Here is a 19,364-nt window from a genome sequence, read left to right as displayed (position 1 = left end):
CTCGTGTGTATATATTACAGTCTCAGTTCTAGTATTCACATTGTGTTGTTTTTACTTAACATTGTATTACAGATATTTTACTATCTGTTCTTAATTCCTTCAGTCCACATTTATTATGTAAGATCTCAGACCTTAGATTAAAAACCTGCAGCTGCTTCCATAACAAACTGTTGAGCAGCCAAAATAAAAGGGCTACAGAAACACTCATTTTTGTGCTGTTTCCTTTTGGGCTTCATGCAAAGACAATTCTTTGTAAATGTACAGTTGACTCTGATTTGGAAGTCTACAGATCAGTTCATCCTTGTTATAAAATTTTTCTACAGTTGTAATTATTATTGATGTTCATATTGTATAAAGTAAGTCATTTAATAAAGTAGTACTTGGATTTTACAAAAAACAAAATCTAGACAGAAACAGCCCCTAGTCTCATGGAGCTTACTATCTAGTAGAGAGACAGCTGTCAAACAAATGATTAAAATGTGATGAACAATACAACAGAAAAACATACGGGGTGCAATGGATGCCTGTCTCGATGCTTAGATTGTTTCCTTGTTTTGGTTTTAATAAGTGATTCTGCAGTGATAGTCCTTATCTATATCTCTTTTATTTCTGTTAAATAACTTCCTTAGGATAATTTCCTGGGAGTAGGACTATTGGTCAGGGAAGAAGCATCTTTAGACTCTCGCTTTGTGCTGATGTATAGCCTTCTGAAAGATGTGTCTGTTACAGTGCTACCAATAGAATTCATAAAACCACCTTTTCAGTCATACTATCACAAGGTGTCATTAGAAGTTTTTTCTTTATACTTTAAAAGATGTGTATAGTGGAATTTCTGCTTGCAATTTTGTCTATTAAGTCATCACTAGAAGAATTGTTCTCATTAGCACATAGTTTTACTATGTAAATATTAACATATGATCATAGCAGTTCTTTGACCTGAAAGTTCTTTTTAAAACAAGAGCTTTAAAATCAGTGATTTTCAATAGAGTGGGGTTGTGGGTACCTTCCCAGGAGCATCTAAGACTACACAGTGTCTCACTGTGAGCCCCAGCATCCAGAGAATGGGAAGAGAGAATGGGAAAAAACTGCTTTAAACTTAATGCTTTTTCCCCACCCCCCTGAATTGCTCCCATCCCTGCACTCCCACTCCCAAACACACACACCCCAGTCAATCCTTTTTCTATTCTAAAGTCCAGAAGTTTATTCAGCTTGTCTGGAGTGTTTCTAAAGACACAAGGTCAAGTAAAATCTTTTTATGTGAACATTTAGAACAAAAGCGCCAATAAATTTTCTGTTTCTTCTTTTTCTTAGTTGTCTGATGAAATAGTACAGATTACTGAGCATTTGCCCTGTGTATATTTTCTTGGTTCAACAACTTCTCATTCACCTTTCTCGTCTATATTCTAAGTTAGAAAAGCCTCTCCTGCAAGTGCAGGACAGAACTGACCTTCAAGAGTCTCCAGGGCCGTATCCCAAGCTTCAGAGAGTGAAGTCCCAGCAAGATAAGCTTCTTCTCTTCATTTTTCCCCTTTCCTCTTTGCATCTGTTTCCTAGTGGAGAATGGGCAGGAAGTGACTGGGAAGACACTGCAGTGAACCAGGGAGAGGGAGCTAGGTTTAACAATAGAAAGTGAATTAGTATTTACTAAGGGCCAGCTATTTATGTGTTATTTCATTTAATCTGAAAATAGCCCAGTTTTTATGATGCCCATTTTAGAGACATGAAAACTGAGGCTGGGAAGTATTGCTCTCAGGCTTGGATTTGACCCCATGCCTGACCTCAAAGTCCATGCTCTTTTCAGCACCCTGCTCATGGCTGAGATGTGGGGAGGTAAATCTGGTGTTGGATTAGCCATTCACGTGAGTCCCACTGTCTTAAGGCTTTATAATGTAATGGGTAAGAGCATGGTGGCCTCCAGAGCCAGACTACTTGGGTGCTGATTCTGACCTTGCCCTTACTAGTGTGTGGGATCTTGGACGAGTTACTTAACTTTTCTATGGCTCCATTAAATGAGGGTAATAGTAATACCTACCTCATAGAGCCATTGTGAGGCTTGAATGAGTTCATATATGTAAAGCACTTAGGACAGTGCCTAGGCTAAATAAGCATTATCTAAGTGTTTGATGCAATTGTTATTATTAGTAGAAGTCCTTTGAGAACAAGAACTGGATCATTAGTACCCCCACAGCATCCAGCAAAGCTCCCTTAATATGGTAATAACAGAGTAAAGGCTGAATTGGAATAGTGTTTCCCGAACTTGGGCAGGGGGAGACATTAGAGATCTGCAGACTTTCCCATTAGCCCTCTTATGGGCAGACATCCTTCAATACAGTAGACAGATCATAAACTCCTTGAAGACAGGGTGAATACAGTCTTTATCTCTGTAACTTTAGCACCTAGCGCAGAGCTTCCTAGAGAAGGAATGAATGAATCAGCTGTCTGTGGACTGCTAGAAGGGCCCTTGGCCAAGCTTTCTGTCCCACTTGCTTTCTGAGCCCATTTAACCTCTTCAACAGCCTAGTTTCTGTCTGTTGAATACCACAGAGCCCCAGCTTGTCATCTTTCAGACGCCCTCCTACCAAGCAACGAGGAGGCTCCAGTGTACCATCTTTCCCTACCCTAAATGAGGCAGCACGGACTGAACTTACGCTAACCCAGCTTCAAGTTTCAGCTTCACTAGTAACTTACTCTAAGACTGTGGTATCAGTTTCTGTAAAGTGAGGATAATAATCACTACCTCATGGAATTGTGGTGAGGAATGTTCTTAAATGTAAGTAATGTTCAGAGCTTTTAAAGAAAAAATAATTCTCCTGAAACTTTAATGTTTGCCCAAATTTGTTTTATTATAGTGTTACTTAAATACATACAGATGTAAAATTCTAGCTATAAATTCCATATCCTTATGCAACCCAAACAAAATTACAAATTAAATGCAAATAAAATGATAACATTAATAAAATACAAATTAACAGCTTTAATGCAACAAATGTTTTGGTAAAATTAAATCACTGATGTTGGGTTTAATGGGTGTTAAATGTTTTCCTTGTTAACTTGAATCACTTGATTTTCATATGAAAAATCAGATTACCATATTATTTTCCTTTTAAACAATGAATGTATTTGCAGGTACTAGTCCATTATTTTAATGAGCCAGTTGATATACAGCATGCACACCGCCCCCCCCCAATTTTAAATGTTTTTTTTATTGGAAAAAGTAGAGAACATTTCTTCTAGGATGACCAGTTGATGCCAGTTTGCCCGGGACTTTCCCTGTTTCAGAACTGAAAGTCCTAAGTCCAGGAGCGCCCTGCTCAGCCCCAGGGGAACCGGGATGATTGGTCACCTTACTTTCTGCTGTTGTCATTTGGTCTCTGCACAGGTGGCCCCTTTGCCTGATTGACACCTCTGCACAGTGTGACTTACGCACTGCAGAGCATGAATTCTTCAGAGATCAGCAAGTCTGTTCCATAAAGAGCCTTGTGCCCACTTCTCCCGTCACTTTTCTCTATTCAACAAACTGTCCGTGTAGCTTGCACTGATGCCATTTGGCTTTTACTAGGTCTATTGTTGTTGTTAAATAATTCTGGCTGCTGGAACACACACACCCCTAGATCTCACCAGCTTATCCCACAGGTTGGCATACTTTTTCTGTAAAGGGCCAGACCGTAAATATTTCAGACTTTCAGACCATGCTGTCTGTAACTTACCTCTGCCACAGTAGTGTGAAAGCAGCCATAGACAATACATAAATGAATGGACGTGGGCTAGATTTGTCGACCCTGGCGTATCCTGGTACGTTTATTTCTTGTTCATATCTGCCTGATGAGGGTCAGATGGCTCTCCCAGGTATTTCTCCTCTAAGCAGTAACTCAGGACTCCCCCAGCTGGGTGAAGAATGGGGAACATGGAAGACGGAGAATGGCCTATATCTGTCTATTGCTTATATGAATCCCTACGTATACAGCAATATCTATATAATTTTGCTTTTCAGTTAAAATCATATATACATGATTGTCATTGAACTAAAAATGTATCATGTGTATTATAGGTGTGTGTGTGTTTATGGTTTTCATTGCACTAAAAGCAAAACTTTTACATTCTGAAACAGCCTGTAAATTATCTGTTGACCCTGGGAGCCCATGAACCTCAGGTAGGAAACGCTATGAGGAAATTAACTCAGATGCTGGCATGTAGGAAGTACTACCTAGCTGCTATTTTTGTCAGAGGTTTATCAGTCTGAATAATTCACACTAAGGTATGTATGAGGGTTAATCTTTCTTTGGATTATTTTTTTGTTACACAATTAATTGGTGTCCATTATAAAAACATTAAAAAATATGTTTCTTCATAGAAAATTTCAGATTTCCCTTTGTTCCATCATGCAGAGATAATGACTTACTATATTACATAATGATTTACATTTTAAAAAAGGACCTAGTTAATGTAAATGAATCCCTAGTTAGAAAAGTGTTCTGTGGAAAAGAATGTGGAGCTGGATACCTTTTGATGTTCTTACTGAGTCGTGGCTGGACTGGCTTTTCCTCCCAGGCACTTGGACCCCGGGAAATCCCTAGAAATAGAGTTGTTGCTCGGGGAAGGAGAATGGATTACTCTAAAAACATGCACATTACAAGCCTACTAATAGAAACTGCTTCCTTAACCAGATCCGCAAGCGGATTTCTAGCAAGTATCCATTGTAATTGATTGATTCTGGACAGAGCAAATGTGTATATATGCAGGTGTCCCTAACTTGCTGACTGCTAACTCCTCTGAATCTCAGCATTGAAATTGTTTGGATATCAGGTGTATAGGAGGGGAGAAGTAGGGGTCAGAGAGATATGGGGGGATGGTTGGCTCTAAAACTAGTTAAGTAAGAGCTAGATCTTAGCCAGTTTCCAACATCTGAAGAAGTACTCCTTGCCAGCAATGACCAAGCCAAGGCCTGCAGGGCCTTTAGACACAGTAGGACAGGGAGAATGTCGGAGTGGACAGGAGCAGAGCTTACTTTGTCCATCTCCTCTCATCCCCTAGCATGGGCTAATTCAATCAGGATTTGTGAAACTGAATTGAATTTAAAAATGGCAATGACAAAAGCAACTGTGACGGTGTTACTGCATTGCGTGCGATGATGTTAATGTTTCACACTAGGATCCTACTCTGGGGTGGGGAAGAAGGGCTTTAAGGGAAGAAAAGTCAAAACCAATAAAATGGACAGAGTTTTCCTAGATCAGAAGTCAGTAAGAGTAATTAAACTGCCCTCCTGTTTATGTATTTTACTTAAAATGTTTAACATATCAGGTGGATATGGGAAATGAACCATTTTAACCAAGAGCTGCAGAGCTGATAGAATCCAGTTAGGATTTTGCTCTTTTGGAAAGGGACCATGGGGTAGACAGTGGAGGGTCTTGCACCAGAAGCCAGGCTGCCTCAAGCAGTGTGGCCCAGGGGTCTCCCAGAGACTGCTGCAGCTTCTCTTGGCTCTGCCTAAAGGGAAAGATTAGCTGCTTTTTGGGGGAGACATGCCCTAGATTCATCGCTCTTTCCTGTATCAGGGCTTTTCAGAAAGGGTCAGTAGTTTCAGTATCCCATCTTGGTGAGATCGCCACAATGCATCCCCAGTGACCAGACCTTTATGAAAGGACGCACCTGCTCTTATGTGATGTTGCCTTGTGGTCTGGAGAAGAGGGGGGCGGGGAAGGAAAGAAATGAGCGTTTTTGCACACTCACTCAATTTGGTGACCCTGGTAGCCATTATCTCATTTATTCCTTATAAGCAACTCATTTTTGTAGTATATAAGCTAAGGATCAGAGACAAGTAGTTATTTACACAAGGTCACACAGTTTGATAAGGGGCAGAGCTAAAATAGGACAAAGAATTTTAAAACATGCCTGTGTTCTTTGTAGCCAGGCCTGGCAATATGGCTATAAATTATCCTAGTTATTTATTGTTTGCTTGAGTCATAGAGGACCAACTGTGTGTTGTTTCTTTTCATTCTGTTGTATTAGCAAACATTTTCATTGTCCAGATTGTCCTCGTGTATGGAAATGTAACATATGCAGCCCGTTTAATTTTGTATTTGTAAATCTGACTTGATTTCCTTTTTGGCAACAGCTACTGTCTAGAGAAAAGAAAAGATTTTTCTTTGTGTCTGTTTAAAGTGACAGAAATATTGGAGCAAGTAATAAAGATGGAAAGCATTAATTACATACTTCTAAGAATTTAAAGGTCAGACAAGCTAAATATGTATGTTTTGCTCACTGGAATGTCTGTTGAAATTGTGCCAGGATATGCTTTGTTCCTACTTTATAAAAGCACATATTTTAGATAGCCACATTACTTTGGTACCCCAAAATTATACCAGATTATTGCTTCAGTTGCTATATTATCTTAAAAGTTTAGGTCTCACATTTCTGACGTTAGTGTGATTTGTTTCGTGATCCACCCCCTTTGGCCATGTTTAGTTGCTATGTCTCATTTTGATTTCCTCTGTTCTCCCTTCAGCTTATGTTGGAGTCTGTCAGCTGCTGCTATGTACATGTCAGGCTAGTGACTTGTAATGTTTATTAATACAATGTCAGTCTTGCTGTTGAAAAAACTGTGATGCTTCTCAGAAGGTTGCGATAGAACGAAGCGTTTGATTTCCAGATCCTGTCTGCACTGCATGGTGAATACATTCTCAGATGTTATGCAGTTCACTGACCTGACAGTTATGGAACCCCGCCTGGGACCCCATTTCAGCAGGACATATTTGAACAGAAACAGTTTGCAAAACTTTACACACTTAAACTCCTGCCAAGGCAAACTGTTAGCCACTTGAGTTTGTTATAAATACCCAGTGGCAGTGGTTGGAAGTAGCCCACGGTGTGTTTTATATTCTGAACTGAATGTGAATGTCTTTGCAGTTATACAGAGTAGTAAATAATTGAGTTTGATTAGGGAGAGGGACCTCATTATCCCCCACCTGTGCCCAGCTGGAAGGGGAGGGTCGAAATGAAGCCATTAGCTGTCTCTCTTACTGGCATCTCAAAGAGCTCAAATACATCTGTGTCTTATTTTCTTTTCTGGCACAATCAGTCGAGCAAGCTAAGCAGGCATGACCAGATTTGGCAAGTCCCAAGGACTCTGGCAAAGATACACAAGGAGAAGGCGGAGGGCAGTCATTTTGGCTTCTCACTGCCCATTAGTCTAGTGAGTTATGTTTTTGGAAAATGTCTGTTTTGAAAAAGAGTACTTTGTCCAATGTCAAACATCACATACTCACACAATATGCTTTGATCTTTAAAAAAAAAATTGTCAGTGCAAGGGGAAACAAAATGTGGCGTTCACACTGGTGTAAACTCTCTTTATGGATAAAGTAATACCCGAAGGACTTGCTTTAAAGCAGGCATGCTGCAGTTATTTCAAGCCTTTCTCTTGCTCATATATTTTCATTTTCTACCTTGAAGTGCTCGAGAATGAACATGCATGGAATTGGGACCAGACCAGGCTGGGAACCAGAGGGAGTGTGTCTTCATCACTGTTATGAACTGGTCAGGAATGGAGAATGGAGTGCAACTCTTGGCAGCCTTTTCCCACTTCCAAAAACTAAGACTGTGGCTCAGGAAACCATGACGTTCTCCAACGGCTTTTAGAAAGGGATCTTGTCGGTCATATGGTTAGTCTTAAGAGTTCAGACATTTATAAGAATTTGTTACAGTAGAAGTTGACCTTTTCCATAGATTGGTCAGTGGTTCCCATCTGGAAGTTATGCTCTCTGGAAGTCTCTTCCCATGAGTCCCCAAAACTCCCTTGGCTACGGGGAGACTTAAAACACAGGCTTTGGAGCCTGGCTGATCTGGGTTCAAGTCCTGGTTCTTCCACTTAACTAACTGCTTAACTCCAGGCACATGTCTCAACCTTGCCAAACCTCAATTTCCTCCATTGTAAAATGGGACGGATGATAGCACTTACCTTTTCTGGGAGGACTAAACGAACAAAGTAAGTGCTCAATAAATGTTGATTGTTGTCATTTTCTCATCATTATGTATCACTTCTGTGTATGATAAAAGCTGATTTGATTATTATGTTATCTATTGCTTATTAAGCATTTAGGATATGACAGGTATTATGTTTACTGTTTTAGACGTATTTAGCCCTGGCAACAGTCTTACAAAGAATTGTCCTCATTTTGTAGATGAGAAAAGTAAAAGTTAGAGAGACTGTATCATTTACCCAAGGAAGGCAGAGCTGGCTCTGTCCTGCCTTCTGGTGTTGCCACCATTCTTTTAGTATGGTATAGAGCTAAATGACAACTATGTTTTGAGATGCCCCCCCTAAGAAGCTTCTCTGGCCCCTCACCCTACCCGCTGGGTTAAGTGCCCCTGTGTTTTGGCGGCACCCGAGCTTGCCTTCATCTTTATGCTCATCACACGGAACTCTAATTCTTTGTTGCTTCTTTGTCTTTCTTTCCCACTGGGCTGTGCTACTGGGTTAGGGACTGTATTGTTGATTTCTGAATCCAAAATTGGATGCCTGGGCCAGAGGCTGCTTACTGATAGTGCCCTGATGTTGCCACCATGCCCAGCAGATTGTACATTTGTTCTGTGTTACCACTTATAATCAGTGAGGGTTGAAATCCATTTCCCCAAATAAGCGATATCTGCTGAGGGTTTAGGGGAATGGGCTGAACAGGGCCTCTTCTCTTGGGCTGATGACTTGGGACAAGGGGAACACAGGAGAGCAAACATTGTAAACTCCTGTTACTGTTTGCCAGCCTTAGTTCCAGGTGTTTGGCATTCATTGTCTGTCTTACCCTCCTGACAGGAAGTGGCCTCCTCAGTTCACGGATGCAGCTGAGGTTTCCACGTGCTAAGACAGTATTTCAGTTAGCCGTGGGGCCAGGATTTGAACCAAAGGGCCTTTAACTCCCTGCCGATGTGTTTTCCTCTCCAATATTGCCTTCCAACTTGGGTTCTCAGTCCAGCTCTGTCCCTATAAATAGAATCTCAGCTTTTCAAATGAAGATCTGTGCCCCTACTTCTCTGTCCCTTGCCACCTCTAGTTTAATGCTCAGTACAGAAGTGCTTATTGTGTTAGGTTAATGCTGGTGTGAAAACTTCCCTCTGGTAACTGAGTGGCTTTGCAGTGGGACAGAGCTGAATTCCTCAAGTGAGTAATCTCTTTTTAAAATGCCCATACGTTTCTCAGTGGTTACGAGACTTGACAGGACCTAACTTGGAATTGACTGAAGCACTCCTGACGGCATTTAGTCAGCTCCCTACAGTGAAGCTTCATCCAGACCCAGACCCAAGGAGCCATGGAAGGGCAGCTGCTTGTGCTCAGTGCCCCCATGATACCCTGCACTGGCAGAAAATAAGCTGTCTGTCCACGAGGGAGCCGAAGGAGGAGCAGTTTCTGAGCCGAGAACCTGGGTTTGTAGCCCATCTGCCTGTCCGTCCGGGGGCTAGTCATCCCCAGCACAGGTGACAGCCCAGAGACTGGGGTGCAGTGCCATGAGGAGGAGGGGCTGGGCCAACACCCTACCTGTCTGCTGCCAGCATTTCCCCCAAGATCGTTGTCAGCTTAGCCTCAGACCCAGTGCCCATCATTAAAGTGGCTTTAAAGGATGTATTTCAATAGACATTTTAGAAAGCCCGTAAAAAATCCTGGATATGAAGAAATGAGGCATAAAACGCAGAATGTTTGGAAGTCAAGCTGAAAATTGTGGTAGCAAGTCTCCATATCCGTTTATTAAATGGGAGCCTGACTTAACAGTTGGACCTAGATGGAGTCTGAGAGCCACTTAGGTTCTGTACTCTTGTGTTTTAGAAACATTTTAAGTGCTATGGACTTGGGACCAGACCCAAAGTTGGCATTCATCTGGAGAGAAAGGAGTGGAGTGCGAGTCCGACCTGAGGAAACTTTCATTAGGTCTGGTGGAGTGTGCATCACGTGGCTCACAACCTCTTCCTCCTTTCCATGTGCACATTTCCCCAAAATGGAGCCCAGAGTGAGATACCGCACACTCGTGAAGGCACATTCCACGCGCCGAGCTTGCCCCTTCCCTTCGCGGCTGTTTCCATTTTCCTCTCATGAACCTTGCTACCCTGGCTTCGGCACGGAGGCTGTAAAGGAAGATGGAGAGCCGAGTTACCTCAGAATGATCACTATCGTTAACATTCACGGGTGGTTCACTTATCATTCCTGACTGCACAGACATGGCAGCCGCTCGGAAGCGTCCGCAGGTGTAGCACGGTGATACATATTACATCGTGCCACAATGGATTTATGTATTCTGTAACAAAAGAAAAGTGTAATGAAAAAATACAGAAGGTAATCCTTTATTCCTCCACCACACAATTTATCAGTAATGCCTGTGGATGATGAGTGCCAGGGATTTCCTCTGCATGCTTTAACCTTGTCACCCAGGTACGTTTTGGTAAAATGACAGAAAAATACAGACTAGGGATTTTCCTGTGTTCAGAAATCTTTTAAAAGGACACTTTTAATTTATGGAAGTTAGTCCAAGCACCAGGCTTCCTTTTGAGCTTTTAGTCTGCCTTTGCTGAGAAGATAAACGTATTGGTTTGAAATAATGCTATCAGCCAGCAGCAGATTAGGAGAGAATATAAACAGTTTATAAGCAGACTCAAATCTAAAATAGTTCTGGTGGAACCCAGGCAGATGAAAGTTCGTGAGATCCAACCCAGGACAAGTTTGGGAGAGCCCGAGAACTCGTGTTCCCTTCTAGGTCCTACTCATCCATCGCCCAACATATTGTCGCAGATGGAGTGCGTACTGACTTCTGAGGAGAAAGCAGGGGAAGGCAAGTCTGAACGTGGATGATTGGCATTTGTTCCAAATACACGCTGGCCTGGTGCCAGAGCAAATACCCCCAAGTTTATAAATGCACACGGCACTTTACATTTCAGTACTCCTGCCAAAGTATCACTTACTACATCGCTCCCTAAATATAGTTTTTAGAAAAGAGCTATTTCTTATTTTGCTTTGATCAGTAAAATAAACTTTTAAAGATTGTTCTGGGATGGGGTCCAGCTTCTGAGGTAAAGAACGGCCGGGGCTCAGGCATGATTCAGTAACAGAGTGTTCAGTAAAATTAGCTTGACAGTTCTCAGGCCTGCTGTTCGATAGCGAGAACTTGACCAAGTTAAAATGGATGATCGTGCTGGCTAGACCAGCATCGGCTTTTGCTTTTTAACAAATGGAATGTCAAAGATTAAACAGCAAGCCGTATGGAGAGGAGGGGTGCAGAGATGTCTTTGTATTAGGGAAGCAAATTGCGTCCTTGGTTTTGCAATCAGCCCCCAGCCACCTGGGTGGGTCCAACCTAGGTTTAAGGCCCCTTCCCAGCCTGTCCTACCATTGGGAAGCTTTTCCATGGCTTAGCTTGGGGCTTGGCTTTTCTTTCAGGTTTCTTGTCAGTATGAAGTTCTGCCATGTTTTTTGGCTGTGTTCCCCTTTGAGATTCTTGTGGGGAAATGGGAATGCGACCAAACTCCTTGTGGCAATTCCCATGTTCCATAGTTGGAAACTTGGGTCCCATTTGTTACATGAGCTGCTTGGAATTGGCCTGTTTTGTTCCAGTGCCCAAGCATAGTGAGTAGTATTTGTGATACTTGCTCTTGCAATTAACAGTCTTAGTGAGGTTAAACCTCAGCTAGGAACAGGCTTCTTTTTTAAGGGTACTTATTCCTTACCAGTTTTTTTCTATCTGGATGACCCCCTCCCCCCAAAGAGTGATTGGCCAGCAGCTTATGAGTAGTGTTAATATTTTGTCTTGTAATTATTTACACTTCAGCTAATAATTTGTTTGACCTTCTAGGACTAAGTGGATTAAAACATTCCTACTGAAGTGTATACAGACTGTATATATTTTTTAAATGTTTGTTTATTTATTTGCTTGCCAGTTAGGAGGAGTCTGTTTTTCCCCTTATTCTAAAGAGCTTTCGGCTATCATATCCACCCCACCCCAACATTTTTCCTCCAGGGCGCCATGAGCTTTAATATGATGGTAGTATCTGCCTGCAGTGACATCTACTGACACAAGCCAAGTTTGCTGCACGATTTGGCTTGAGAACCAACCAAGGAACCCATGGTACTAGTGACCCACACAGACCCAAGTGGATTCAATTTCAAATAAATTAGAAAACCCTTCTCTAACTCTGCCCTCCCTTTCACTTGAAACTGTTCATACTAGAATGCTCTTTCTCTCTCTCTCTCTCATTAGAAGTAGGTCTTTTTAACCCATTTTAAAATAATTGACACTTCAGTGTACTTTCTTAAACTCAGTGAAGACTGCATTACATCTCTTTGGTTGAATATTGATGATGATTTAATATTTGTCTTTTCCTACAGAAATGCTGCTCATGGATTTTCCCTTATTCAGGTGGACAACACAAAAGTCACCATGAAAGAAATCTTGCTAAAGGCAGTGAAGCGAAGAAAAGGATCGCAGAAAATTTCAGGTGGGACAGCTAGATCATATCCTGGCAGCAGAAGCTTAACCTTTAGTTAAAAGTGCTGGGCGCGGGTGTGTTTGATGGCTGGCAAGATTGATTCAGGTATCATTGCCAGAAGGTTTGGTTAGCGAGACTATAGCAGAAAAGTGATTTTTAAGCTCCCCCTGGGCCCAAAGAAGGGACTGGGTCAGTGGCATATGTGAGAAGAGTGAGTTCATGTTGCTTATGGAAGCGCCATCATTAAATTGCAATAGATTAAGACAAAGCCATTTAAGCTAACTATTAGTTGGTGTAAAGCTGTCTTGAAAACTGAAAAGCTGACTTGTAACCCTAAATTTGAAGCACTGCTTTTAATTTCATGTTTTCACATAATTTTCCATGGGGGAAACTTCTGGTTGTTAGTGTTTGGGGTATAAAATAAAAGAAAACATTTTTTCATTTTTACCAAATGAGGGCACCTGTAAAAAAAATTATTTTATGATAAATCACTTGTTCACAAATACCTGTTAATCTCTAATTCCTCATTACCCAACTTTATACAGAAAATAAGGTTATAATATTAGGTGTTAATATTTAAAGGACATGAGAAAAAATCCCCAGTATTGGGAAATAATTATTTTGAGAAATAGCTCAAAGATTTGTCATGCCATAGACAACTTTAGTATAAATCAACCTGTATATGACATGTCAAATAGCTTTGTAAACAAATGAGACTTCTTAAACACCTTTGATTTCATGTTTTGGAAAGGGAAAAAAGCATGGCTCAGGTTGAAGAAAACAGTTCTGCGTTCTTTTTTAGGGGAGGAATATAATCTGTTCCAGATTTAATTAGCTATCTTCAGATGAAAGCTGAAGTTTTAATAAAAGTTAGAAGAGATAACACAGTGAAGGACACGGATGAGCTGTCTCAAGGCCATATTCCAGGGGAACGATAAGAGCTGTAAAAAATGGCAGAGGAGAGCAATTGAATGGAGCAATGAAAATCTGATTCTCATAAAAAAGAGAGAGAGAGAGATGCTGGTAGGGGCGGTTGTAGATGAGACCTGCTAGCGTCTGCAAGCAATTTGGATGCTTGCCAGGAGTCATTGTTCACCCTCGGCTGTGGCGGCTCCGTCCAGATGTGCCAACTGCACGTTTCGGCTTTTGCCAGCTGACTGCACCGTTTGATAACCAGCTCTCTGGATGCCCATCACTGGCCGCAGAGATAGAATTAAATGATGATGATCTTCCCACAAGTTGGGAGAGGAAACAATGCATATAAATCTTGATTTCATCTCAGCATGAGAAGTCTTTATCCATCATCACTCATAATGAACAAGTCGTTAGCTGGGATGAATGGTGTTCTGGTTTTTCCAAACACCTCTTTTGTTCATTTTTTGGGTGACTTTTATCCATTGCATGGGGGTCAAACCTCTTCGCGTTTAAGGGATGATTGAAGTGGCATAGCCTGTCCTTCCCAGGGGAAAGGTGATATTTTGGGGTTCTAGGTGCCGATCTACTAGCATTTAAACAGCTTCAGATATTTAAAGATGTTAAGCATTCATCTGCCTTCAGGATCCTGATTTTTTCCTCTTGTTTTGTCCCTAAATTTTTTATATAATAGTGTATTTTATGACATATTCATTATGTTCTAAAATAACATTTTTCTGAATTGCCCAAAAGGAGGTAGAACTAACTTACTAACTTTTTTAACCTTCTTAATAGAAATTTTGCTCGTGCAGATTTTTTAGATCATGAAACCTCTGCAGACTTACTGGGATACAGCTGAACTAATGTCTTTTCCTCTGTCTCCAGTCTTCTCTGTCCAATTGCACAACTATTTATCTGTGTCTGTCTCCAGCAACCACGTTTATCATACACACATTTATTTATGTTCACCTTTGTGTGTGCATCCCTGCCATTTTCATCAGAGTCTTTGCCACGTCACTGGCAAAGAGTTAGGATTCATTGTCCAAAAAACAGTGATCTGCATTATTTATTCCTTTTCATACTAAATAAGTCAATTGAGATTGATGCACTTACATAAATTACTGTCCATTTTCTTGATCCAAAAAGCTTTTTAAAGTAAGAAGCTCTTTCTATTGCTTTGTTAAGTGTGGTCTCATGAAATAGAAGGATCTTCAGTTTGGCAAAGATGTTTATTTGTGGTTAGCTTGGTAAAGGCAGGGTATATTTTGCATTTTTGAACTTTGTATTGTGGAGTGGACTTGTTTTAGAGGGTGATTAATGAAGAGGAAAATCCTCCTGTCACAGAGAGAATCACAAGTACATTTACTAAAAAAAAAAAGTCTGTTCATGCTCACAGTTGGCTATGAAATACTTATTACTTACCCATTATGGCGTATGAACTTAGTCATGAACTTGGTGACAGGAAGTGCCAGGGAGGCAGCACTCAGCCTGCACTTCCTAGGCCTCTGCCATAGTGACCTGCTCGGTATTTGCAAGAAGGTGCCTGCAACGCCCGGTGTCTGGCTCAGCCCTGCCCAGCTGAGCACAGAGCAGCACTGTCTCTGTGCTACTCTTACTTAACTTGAGAAGGAAGAGATGCCACCTGAGATTAAACAACACGTGCCACGTGACATCAAGAGTTCTCGCACTATTTGTGCGTTAGAGGTTAGTTGTAAGCTTTCAGAAATCCTTTGATAGGCTGGCAGTGAACTTTAGCTGCTCACTCACAAACCTTTAACATCTCTCATCTTTTTTTCCCGCTGACCATACAGCTCTATAATATTAATAAATTGAGAACTTAAACTGTTTCATTATCAAATCAGGATGTGTCCTAGTGTTTAAATAGGACACTTCCCTCTGGCATTCCCTCACCAGTTTTCATTTGTAAAAACTCAGAAGGTAGTAGGTGATATTTGAGCAAAAGATTTCTTTGTTTAGGTAAGTATCTTTGTCAGTGGAAGCCTTTAGAGTTTTAAAATATTTTTGCTTTTTATGGATAGAATATCATTACAGACACTTGTAACTGATCTAAAATTTTGACTTGTGTTATTTGTAATTATTTCATCAAGTCATAACTATTTATGAACACTGCAGGGTTTTTCTATTAATATTCATATACTGAACTTATAGTAATCTTTTCACAGTGTGTTCCAGTCAGTTCTCTGCTAAGGCCCATTTTTTAAAGCCATTTTTAAATGCCTCTTTTCAAGTCTCTCTCCAGCTTTTCATTTTATTACTGACCTAGTTGGCATTTGGAATCCACCTGCATTGGCAGAAAGAGTCCCTACTGTTTTAAGAAAATTGTAATGGAGTATCCAGTTTAGGAAGAATTAGCTGAAACCTCTTTACCTCACTGTGTTTTTGACATAATGAAGAGTAACCTGTCAGGTCCCTTGATTTAACCAGTAAACTATACTAACCTGTTATTTAGTGAGTAAAGGCCTTAGTTCAAGTTCTCCTTTATCAAATTCACCCTCACAATCAGTGACGACCTGAGCTTCTTAGTATTTTGTTGTTGTTTAAAATGTTATAACCCACCAACCTTTACCAGCCTCCTGAAACAGGATGTCGGGTATGACAGAGGTCACTTGAGGAATAGAGGTCCATCAAATTCAGTTTTAACATCGATGCAGAAATGTAGGCATCTCTTGATCTACAAAGGAGGAGGCTTCAAAGTGGGGTTTTCCAAGCAGAGTAGTTTTCTACGTGGCTCTATTTCAGTATTTGTTGTCATGGTAAAATGGAGGTCTTTTTCTTTATCATCTGCTGAAAGATTGAATCAGAAACATATTAATTTTTCTTACTCCTGTCCATTCATGCCTTTTGATGTGAAAGACAAATTTTCATTAGTCTGAAGATCCTTTTTGAAAAGTTCTTATAATATTGTTAATCAGACTTATTACATTCATTCCTACTTTTCCCTTACAAAATTTCACCCAGAATCTAAAACATAAGTGTTCACTTTGTCAAGTAAACTCCCTCCTAACATGTCTATTTGGGGTCACAGACACACTATTGCATGCTAATTTACTGTGTTTTCATCAGATCCCTAGGGTGTCACCAGTGAGACAGTCTAGTCGAGGACTTCTCAAACATTATTCCCTACAGTACTGCCAGGAGCAGAGAGGGGAGTGAACATCTACCCCAGCAGGTGTGGAGTTCTGATCTCAGGGATGGCTAATGATGACATCACTGAATTCTCAAGTTTTATCTTAAAAATTCATGTAAAATGCAAGTATTGATCCCTAACGTATTTGTCACTGTGTTGTACATCCGCTCGTCATGTGCTCTCATATGTCAGACCTGTGCTGAGTTCCAGGGGTACTGTGGGGAACAGATCTGCAAGGCCCTTGCTGAAGAGGACCTAATATTCTAAAGGGAGAGTAAACATAAGGGGCTGAGAGAGAGAAGGTAAGAATCAGGGGAGCTCCCCGCTGTGTGTAGATGGTCAGGGAACTCCTCCCCAAGAAACTGACATTTAAATTGTGACCTTCACATTTAAGCTGTGAAGAGTTGGGGATTGGCAGTGTCTTTCAAAGTAGTAGCTGTTGAAGGCATACTATTTTAGTATAAAAAAAATTTCAGATTACTTTGCAGTTAATTTATTTAACTTTCTGCCCCCTACCGCCCTCCTCAAAATTGTAGTAAAATTGACCCTTGAATTCTTCCCTATGCTAACTCTGCACATCTTATCCGTTAGCAAGTCCTCTCATTTTCACCTCCAGAATATATCCTGAATCCATTCAGTCTTTTCCATCACCACTGAATGAGTCCAGATCACCATGACTTCACCTGGACTGTTAGAATAGCACCCTGCCTGCTTCTCCTGCTTTCTGTTCTTGGCTCCTCCAGTCTCTTGTCTACATAGCAGCAGAAAGGCTTTTTACAATATAAATCAGATCATATCTGTTCCAAACCCTTCAATGACTTCCAGTTGCATTCAGAATAAAATCCAAACTTTTAACCACTGTGAAATACACTGAGGCCCAAAGAGGGAGTGAGACACACAGAGAATTTGAACGCAGAAAAGATTGGAAAGAGGTACAGAGTTGATGGCCTCAGTATGACAGAGGAACACAGACCAGGCTGAGAACCCGGGACGCCAGGGTAGGGATTCGGGGCCTACAGTCTAATACAGACGTGCTGTAATAGACCGGCAGCAACGGGTCCGGCTCTGACACACTCCCTGCAGTGCCTCGCACAGGAGGCCTTACTTTCATGCTGGATAGACCTAGACAGCTATGTACAAACTATTATTAGTCAAGAATGTTTTAAGGGGATTTGTGTGTCAGGGAGAAATTAGTCTTTCCCCAAGATCTATTCTGACGGGGTAAGAGCTGATTTATGGAGTGCCTTTGTGTACTTACAGATATTACCTCATTTAATCTGCACAACACCCCTAGAAAGGAGGTTTTATTATGCCTGTTTTATAGATGAGACTTTAGACATGTTAAAAAGTAGGGGGAAATGTGCATCTTAGAATTAAGGAACTATGATAACTGTATGTGTAATCATATACTTACCTCTCTCAGCCTCCCTTTCATCAGCTCTAAGAGAAGTTAAAGTTATCCAAATTTCCCCAGTAAGTAAATGATAGAATCTTAAATTGGAGCCCAGGCTTATTTGACCTCAAAGCCCATACTCTTTTTATTGTACCATGTTGCTTATTAGAACCCTAATGGGAGAACAAATTTAAAATTCTGTAAACAGAAATGTTCATTGATTCTAAGATCTAAATGCACCAGGGAAGTGCAGCATTTAAAGGAACCCTGTGGTGAATCTGGATATAAAGCCAGAAATTCTTTTTGTAATTGCACAGTTTGTCTGTATTGGTGTCAGTTTTAATGTTTTATGTCTAGCTTTCTTAAAGCAACATACACCTGTCCTGAGCTGCCCTATGGAAAAAAGAACCCCATATGTTTTCAAGATGGAATAGGTTTTTAACAGTCTTCTAACCTGAAATGCTCTCCAAAGGCTAAAGTAAGCTAAAGAATCTTCTGGCTGTGGAATTAAACAGTCCTGCTTCTTGTTTAATTGTAAAGACAGAAAATCCAGTAACCTTTCTTCTGTGAAAGCGGTTTGCCAGCCATAGACACAGACGTGTGCTTTCCTTATGCTATAGCAGGTAATCCTCTTTTTTTAAAAAATGAGTAAGAAAAGGTAAATAGGACTGTTTAAATGTTCTTTGTCAAAAAGGCAGTAATTTCTTCAGAAAACTGCTCTTCCTCATGAAGGAATAATCATGCTGATGCCACTCACCTGTAGGGATTAGAAAAGTGATATGAAGACCTGATACTTGGTATCCAGTGACCCAGTAGGAAAATGATACAGTAAATTAGGACTGCTAAGGTGTTTTAAGTGTACAGCTCAGAAGTGCCCCAGGCAAGAAGCTCGGAGTTAAATATTCCTCCTTGCCCCCTCTGTCTGCCTCTTTATCTTGTTGTTTCATCTCACCTGAGCCTCTCCCCGTCTGGCGTGCTCTGAGGCTCCTGATGGATCTTCTTGAGTATAGAGCAGAGCACGTTAAAGATGGCATTGCAGTCAACTATTTTATCCAGAGAGCCTGGAAATTTAGAGAATTTATGTCAAGCAGAAAATCTTTTGGAACCACTTTAGAGACCCAGTTATTTTAGAAGGGTGTTAAGAGCTCTTACAACCGCCACATCAGAAAAACTTGAAATGCATCATTCGCCAAAACGACGTTTGACCGGCATTTACTCTTCCTGCCAGTTGCTAATCTTTCAGAAGTTCCGTTTCCATCACAAAATCTATTCATTCACTCCATCTGGGGCAGCCACCAACACAGGTTAGATTAAAGAAAAAGAATGAAAGGAAGAGAGAACATATAGACTCCTGAGAGGCTCTGTGGTGGTACAGGGGACATTCACATTTTGGAGTCAGAGGGCCTTTCCCTTGGTCCACTCGGGACTAATTCTAGAACACCATTAACTTAATAA

At 40.9% G+C, this 19,364-nt stretch overlaps 1 protein-coding gene across 8 annotated transcripts in view; it reads left to right on the top strand.

The window, feature by feature from the left end:
* MAPKAP1 (MAPK associated protein 1) overlaps positions 1 to 19,364 on the top strand; it is a 209,800-nt gene that overhangs the window by 111,343 nt on the left and 79,093 nt on the right. For all 8 annotated transcript variants that reach the window (XM_074362228.1, XM_045517536.2, XM_045517535.2 and 5 more), the window contains one exon: positions 12,356 to 12,465. In XM_074362228.1, the coding sequence (XP_074218329.1) occupies positions 12,356 to 12,465 (110 nt within the window). The remainder of the gene's footprint in view (positions 1 to 12,355; positions 12,466 to 19,364) is intronic.

This window comes from Camelus bactrianus, chromosome 4 (genome assembly GCF_048773025.1).
Source record: "Camelus bactrianus isolate YW-2024 breed Bactrian camel chromosome 4, ASM4877302v1, whole genome shotgun sequence".
Taxonomy (NCBI): Eukaryota; Metazoa; Chordata; class Mammalia; order Artiodactyla; family Camelidae; genus Camelus; species Camelus bactrianus.
Note: the sequence above shows the minus strand (reverse complement) of the source record. Positions and strands in the feature narration are given on the sequence as shown.